Source organism: Nelumbo nucifera, chromosome 3 (genome assembly GCF_055504915.1).
Source record: "Nelumbo nucifera cultivar China Antique chromosome 3, China Antique-T2T, whole genome shotgun sequence".
Classification (NCBI taxonomy): Eukaryota; Viridiplantae; Streptophyta; class Magnoliopsida; order Proteales; family Nelumbonaceae; genus Nelumbo; species Nelumbo nucifera.
The window spans coordinates 82098770-82106151 of NC_142651.1; the positions used below are offsets into that span (position 1 = coordinate 82098770).

At 42.9% G+C, this 7382-nt stretch overlaps 1 protein-coding gene across 1 annotated transcript; it reads right to left on the reverse strand.

Moving 5' to 3' along the window:
- Positions 1–4315: 4315 nt before the first annotated feature.
- Positions 4316–6783, reverse strand: LOC104590705 (9-cis-epoxycarotenoid dioxygenase NCED1, chloroplastic-like). Its single transcript, XM_010249439.3, has one exon. It carries the CDS (start codon positions 6580–6582, stop codon positions 4714–4716), a length of 1869 nt encoding a protein of 622 aa, XP_010247741.1. The 5' UTR covers positions 6583–6783; the 3' UTR covers positions 4316–4713.
- Between the last annotated feature and the right edge of the window lie 599 nt (positions 6784–7382).

Sequence of the window (7382 nt, forward strand, 5' to 3'; positions counted from 1 at the left end):
GCCACCATGATCAAAACTCAGTTTTCCTCTATCATCCAAATTTTTCGCACTGATAATGCTATGGAATATAGAGATTCTATCCTTACTCAATTTCTTTCACAAAATGAAACTATCATTCATAAATCTTGTCCCGGTACCTCTCAACAAAATGGGCATGCAGAACGAAAACATAGGCATATTCTTGATACTGTTTGAGCTCTTTTAATCTCTTCCTCTTGTCCTAAACGTTTATGGGGGGAAGCAGCCCTCACTATTTTTTATACCATCAATCGCATTCCTTCTCCTGTTATTGGTAATATTTCTCCTTATGAACGATTGTATGGCCATTGCTCTAATTACCAGTCTCTTTGTATATTTGGTTGTGCTTGTTTTGTTCTATTACAACCTCATGAACATACCAAATTGGAACCAAAAGCACGTCTATATTGTTTTCTCGGGTATGGTATTGAACATAAAGAATATCGGTGTTGGGATCCTCTTTCCCAACAACTTCGCATATCTTGTCATGTTACCTTTTGGGAACACAAAATGTTCTCAAGTCTCTCCTCATTTTGAGTTACCATGACATCTTCACATTTTTTTACTGATCCTACTATTTCGATTTTTCCTGATGATTTACCTGCAGGTCCGACTACTTCTTCCTCTGATAGCTCTAACAATACTGCACAACCTGCAACCTCTCTGAATGCATCTACCTTGGCTATGGATCCTCTAGTTCTACCTTCTTCTGAGCCCTTGATTGCTCTTGATGAGTTCAACCCTGACCATTCTGATGCTCCACTCCGTCGTTCTGGTAGGGTCACTAAACCTTCTGTCATTCTTCATGATTTTCATTGTTATTCTACCATAGTATCTTTATACGAACCTTGCACCTATCGCGAGGCTAGTACTGACCCTCTATGGCAGAAAGCAATGGCAGAAGAAATTTAAGCTCTTACAAGCACTCACACTTGGGATTTAGTTGACCTGCCTCTAGATAAATCCGTGATTGGTTGTAAATGGGTCTACAAAATCAAGACCCGGGCAGATAGTTCAGTTGAAAGGTATAAAGCTAGATTGGTAGCTAAAGGGTTCACATAGGAGTATGGCATTGATTATGAGGAGACTTTTGCCCCAGTTGCCCGTCTCACCTCTGTTCGCAGTCTTATTGCAATTGCTGCAGCTAAGCACTGGCAGCTATTTCAGATGGATGTTAAGAATGTTTTTCTCAATGGCGATCTTTCTGAAGAGATTTATATGCAGCCCCCTCCTGGTTATGATCATCTCCCTAATCAGGTTTGTCGTCTTCGTAAGGCTCTATATGGACTTAAGCAGGCGCCTCAAGCATGGTTCTCCAAATTCAGCTCTACTGTTTGTCAGTTTGGTTTTAAATCTAGCACTTATGATCATGTCTTGTTCATCCGTAAGACCTCTCAGGGTTGTGTCCTCCTCCTTTATGTGAATGACATGATCATTACTGGCAATGATTTGCAGGGCATTTCCGCTCTTAAGAATTTTCTTAGCAAACAATTTGAAATGAAAGATCTTGGTCGACTAAATTATTTCCTAGGTGTTAAGGTCTCCTCCGACCAATCGGGATATTATCTGTCTCAGGCCAAGTATGCTACTGATCTTATTTCTCATGCAGGACTCACTGATACTAAGACTGTTAACACTCCGATTGAGCCTAATGCCCATTTTACAGCCATTGATGGTACTCCTCTTAGTGACTGCACCTTATATCGGCAACTAGTTGGCAGTCTTGTATACCTTACTGTTACTCGTCCTGATATTGCGTATGCTGTTCATATTGTGAGTCAGTTCATGTCTGCCCCTCGCACTACTCATTATGTTGTTGTACTTCGTATCATCCGTTATGTCAAGGGCACTTTGTTTCATGGACTTCACTACTCCAGTTCTTCCTCTCTTCAGTTGATCGCATATTCTGATGCTGATTGGGCCGGTGATCCTACTGATAGACGCTCCACTACTGGTTATTGCTTCTTTCTTGGAAATTCTCTTATATCTTTGAGTAGTAAGAAGTAAACAGTTGTCTCTCGTTCCAATACTGAAGCTGAATATAGAGCTCTTGCTGACACTACCTCCGAGCTGTTATGGTTACGATGGTTATCCATGACATGGGACTTACTCATTCATCTGCAACCTCACTTTACTGTGACAATCATAATGCCATACAGATTGCCCACAATGATGTATTTCATGAGCACACTAAGCATATTGAGACTGATTGTCACTTTATTCGTCATCATGTGCTCGATGGTACTATTCGCCTTATTCCTGTCTCTTCCCAGGATCAGTCTGTAGATATATTTACCAAAGCTCACTCTCCTCTTCGCTTCCGTGCTCTAGTTGGCAAACTCCAGATGATTGATACATTACCATCTTGAGTTTGAGGGGGGATGTTAACGTATTCTATCAACATTAGTATCCTAGAATTAAGGAGAGATAGTCCTATCGAAATTAGTATCCTATCATTATCTCCTTAATTCTAGGAGAGATAGTCCTATCGAAATTAGCTATACATATCTTTTTTGTATTCTAATTTAGGTAGCAAACCTTGTATCCCTAGCTCTATTATAAATAGGGTTGTAACCTGTTGAATTAGATATCAAGAATTATTATTTTCTCCATTTATCTTCTTTGTTTTTCGTATCAAGTGTTCTTTTAATCATATTATGATAAACATGTTGTGTCAGAGTTTTGTTTACATTGTCAGCGTCAAATAGAGTTAGAAGGAAGATGGTTAAATCAATTTGGCTGATGATGTTGGGAAAAAGAAATTGACACATCCTTATCCTACTAAAGAGGATTTTGTTATCGTACCCTGAACAGTTAGAATAAGGCATTATTGATTGATTATTAATTACCACTGATAATCACTACATAAAGTCGACAACTGTCTTAGTTTCACAAACAAGATAGAAGTGATTTGTTAAAAGTTGAAGGAATTACAAGGTTGAATGGATTAAAAAGAATATTTATAAAAATAGTAAAACATGATTTAAACATTAATGATTTAACAACTGATATGGCTTTAAATAGAGTGATGAATCGGAATTGATGTAGTAGAGCTCATATAATTGGGATAATATAATGATGATGGTGACTTGCCTTGGCTTCACATCCAAATAATCTACCTCAAAATTTTAGCCCATTTCTTTGACTGTATAACCTCTCTTTTCTTGTGAATGCCTCTAAGTACCCATACTCCAAATATCGATTTTAACATATCACCTAATTCAAAGCATCATTGATACTCTCAAATTGTTTTCTAGGCCAATAATATTGATGAGGGATGGTTTGGCCTTCCAGTGACGTGATGATATATGGCATCTTAAAACAGTTAATTGATACCTCAGCACCATATAAGTAAACTTTGGGAGCGCTTTAGACACCTTGCAACCGCCTTTGATACCTCAACATAAGAGGCAACCTACTTCTGCCGAGTTGACCCAAGTTCAACTAGCAACCTGCCTAGAGTGTCAACCGACCTCTTCTACGGGTGGAGTGTCATCTGTGACTTTCCTAGGATCATGACACCACGTTGGAAGAGTCAATTATCTCCCCATCCATTTCGGGCACGACTAGATAAACACCACCCGCTTATACAAAATCCATCTCTAGGCATAAAACCACCTTCTAAGCAGATGGATTAGAAATCTCGAACGCACGTCATGAGCCTCATAGTAGCTTGTCTATATAAAAATGTCCCTTTCTTTTCAAAAAGATACTCATGATTTATATCATTCACAACTTTCTAGCTCTCCACTTTTTACCTCTTACAAAACTCTTCTCTTACTTAAGTATAAGAATACTCATCCCAAATAAAACAATCAGGATATTCTGAATTGTTTATTTGCAGCTCAGCTAGGTGATCGTCCGAGCTGTCTGCCACGATAGGTCGAGCAACATCAAATACTTTAATTACTTTGAACATTGTTTTGTTCACAGCAATGGCGGCTAGGACGATGACAGAGGGGGTGGTAGAAAGGCCGATTGATTGCAAATTCCACCTTAATATTGATGGCCAGTCAAATCATCAGATACAGCCGTATATCCGAACTTGAAGGCAGGGGATATTTGTAAAAATAAATACAAAAAAATGGTTAAAATTCATAAATGCATGAAGGCCCAAGGGATGGCTGAGCAGAAAAATGAAAAATCCCCACCAACATGTTCCATTGCCACCCCCACAATAATTTTTTCAAATGGATAGAAATCATAGAATCGCAAAAAAAGGGCTTTATAAAAAGTGTACCCATGAAAGAAATGCTCTGTTGGTGATATATGTTGAGAGAGAGAAAGAGGGTACATAGGTAAAAAACATGTGTAAAATTTTATTATTTACACCAAGCAAAAGCAAAAGAAGAGATCTAGAGATAGGTCTAAGAACACATGGATATGGACCTGGACATCAAGTACTCTAAAAAAGAGAAAACAAAAAAAAAAAAAAGAATAAACAGAAACCAGCTGAGCTGCATCTCTACCTACAGTGCAAAAGCTACAAGCTGGTTCTTCCCAAAACTTCTCCTTCAAAACAAAAAAGGTGAAAGCAGAAACCCCACCAAAGGGGGTTGTATAGTGGAGGTAGGTGTTAGGAGACTCCGGGGATGTATCTGTCTCTCTCCAAAGCATCCCTCGGGTAAAATCTCCTCAAGAAGGACTAGGACGACTAGGACGAGAATTTGGGTCTGCTAAAATCTATAATAGGGTCTAGGCTTGTTTCTCCAAATCATTGGAATTTATGAACGTGCCGTGGAAACCGTAAGGAACGCGAGAAGGTAGCTTGACTGAGGCTTCCAACTGTAAATTCATGGCGTTTACTATTACAAGCTCTGATTTTGACGTCTTCTCGTCGTGCATGAAAGCCAGTATGTACCCATCATCTTCTCTCTCTGAGTTGGGGTGCCTCGGCACGAAGAATGGCTCGCCACCGTAGCACCGGTCTCCATACATGAATTTGCTCACTTCTCCGGTGGTGAGGTCTACCTTGGCGAAGCCGGAAACCCTCGGCCATGGCTCGGCAATTGCTAGATAAGCAAACTGGCTCTTCCTCCCCAACCGATTCCGGTTCACCATCCCGGCTTCCAAGTTCAATTGGTTAGAAACAGAGATGATGGGTCGCCGCGTCGACTTACCAGTCTTCAGGTTGAGTCGAATCTCTGAAAGGACGCTCTTCAGACCCTCTTCGCATTCGTTGAATATGGAGTCCGGTGGGGTCATGCAGGAACCGATGACGACGACCTCGTCTGTCTCGGGCTCTTCCCAAGCGTTCCAGAGGTGGAAGCAGAAGCAATCAGGGACTTCCACCCATCTGATCCCTGAAGCGTCGACGGCGTTCTTGTCCAAGATTCCAAACCTCGATATCTTGTTCTTATCGTAGACAACCGGAGAGCCTCCTCGGATCATCTCCTGGAGCTTGAACACCACTTGCTGATCGGGTATAACCACGAACCTCTCGGTGATCGCGAAGTCGTGCATCATGGTGGGCTCAGTGACAGGAATCTCAACGTCCGGTGACTTCTGGCCATCTGGGGAGAAGCTGAAGTACTTGAGGTATGGCTTCTGGATGACATCGTAGCTGAGAGCGAAGAGCTTCCCCGAAACTGGGTCGAGCTTTGGGTGAGCAATCATTGCGGAGCAGAGCTGGCCGTTGAAGTCGTAACGGCCAACTGTCTCGAGGTCGCCGGAGGCAGTCACACGCACATGGTAAGGCAAGTCGTCCTCGGACATGGCAAGAAGGTGGCCGTTGAAGTAGACTAGGCCGGCGTTGGCGACTCCGGTGCCGTGAGTATGATCGACAAGCCCAAAGAGTCCTCTGGCGTAGAAAAGAAGGAGACGAGCAATACCAAAGTGGCCGTGAAGTTCACCAATGGCTTTGGGGAAGACAGGGCGGCCAAGGGCTCTTTCCTGAACCAGACGCTGGGTTTCAGTGAAGCGGCAAGCATAGCTTGCTGAGCCGTCTTCGATACGAACAGCGTGAACCATACCGTCTCCGTCGAAGAAATGGTGGCCGGCGACTGGCTCGAACAGAGGATTGGCGCCGTTACGGACGTAAACACCCTGAATGCAATCGGGGATACGGCCGGACACGGGAAGGGAATGGCGAACGGGTTGTTCAAGTACTGGTGCGAAATTGCCGGCGATTTGAACAGCTGGGTCAGCTGTCTTGGGTAGAGGGTGGTGGCGCTCGCTGGATACCAGAGCGGCCTCGACGGCATCCAAAGCAATGGCCGCAGACCGTTGGAGTAGATTCCATTGTGGAGATGAAGGGTTGTTGGTGGTGGGGGTGGAGACCGAGTCGTCCTCCTTGGTTTTGGGTTTGGTTTTGAGCTTGGGGAGAGTAGTAATAGTGGTAGCGGCAGAGGTCGTTGTTGGTTGGAAGGTCGAGGTCTGCTTCGGGAAATGGAACACTGAAGGCGTCGTCTGGAGAGAGCAATGGAGCTGGGCTCTTCTGTTGGGCTTCTTTAAGATTATGGACTTGGAACTGTAGCCCAAATCCATCAATGGAGAAGGCTGAACTAAGTTGGAATTAACAAATGTACTAGATGTGACGGAAGCAGCAGAAGAAGCCATACTCATTGTTTTTGAGGTCTTGGGATTCACAGTGTAAAGAGAGTGGTAGACTGGCAGTAGAAGTGAGAGTAGTAATGAATGGTTTGTTTTTGGTGTAGTGATATTGTGAGATAGAGATTTTGATGCTTTTGGTTTGGGTTTTGGAGGAGAGAGAGAGAGATGGAGATTTGAGTGAGTGAGCAAAGAGAGAGGAGAGGTGAGTTGAGGAGGGAAGTTGAGAGGTTTATATAGAGATGGGGTGAGGGGGTGGACATAAGAGAGGAAGTCCACCACAACTTCTAAGGTAAGACCACCACGTGGAGGATATTGGAAAAACACAGCAATTTTGACATTATAAGGATTAGAAAGAGGTTGGAGCAAGCCAAAGCTCCTTAGAAGGTTGACACGACCACCTCCCCCGGCCCACCCTTTTCTCTCTCTTTAAAAACAATTATGGAGTCTTTATATTAGGGAAGGTTCCTTGATTTGTGAACCACCACACATGGCACATAATAACATTTGAGGTGTTTGAACAAAAAGCACATAATTGATTAATGATAAAAATAAAACCAAAAAATGTTTCCCCTCCCACCCCATATGGTAAACCATAGTCCTTTTCTCGTTTCTCCCCGCGTTCCCTCCTCTAATTTAGGTCATCTCACCCACGTGGCTCTCTTCTCTACTCCTCCCACCTGAAATCTAGGTCACATCACTGCCCCACACGTTTGCTCACAAAACACACATTCTCTCACTCTCTCTCTCTCTAAAAGTTACCCTTCTTCTCAGATGAAGCCTTTGATGTTTATACATATGTGCAGCATATGCCA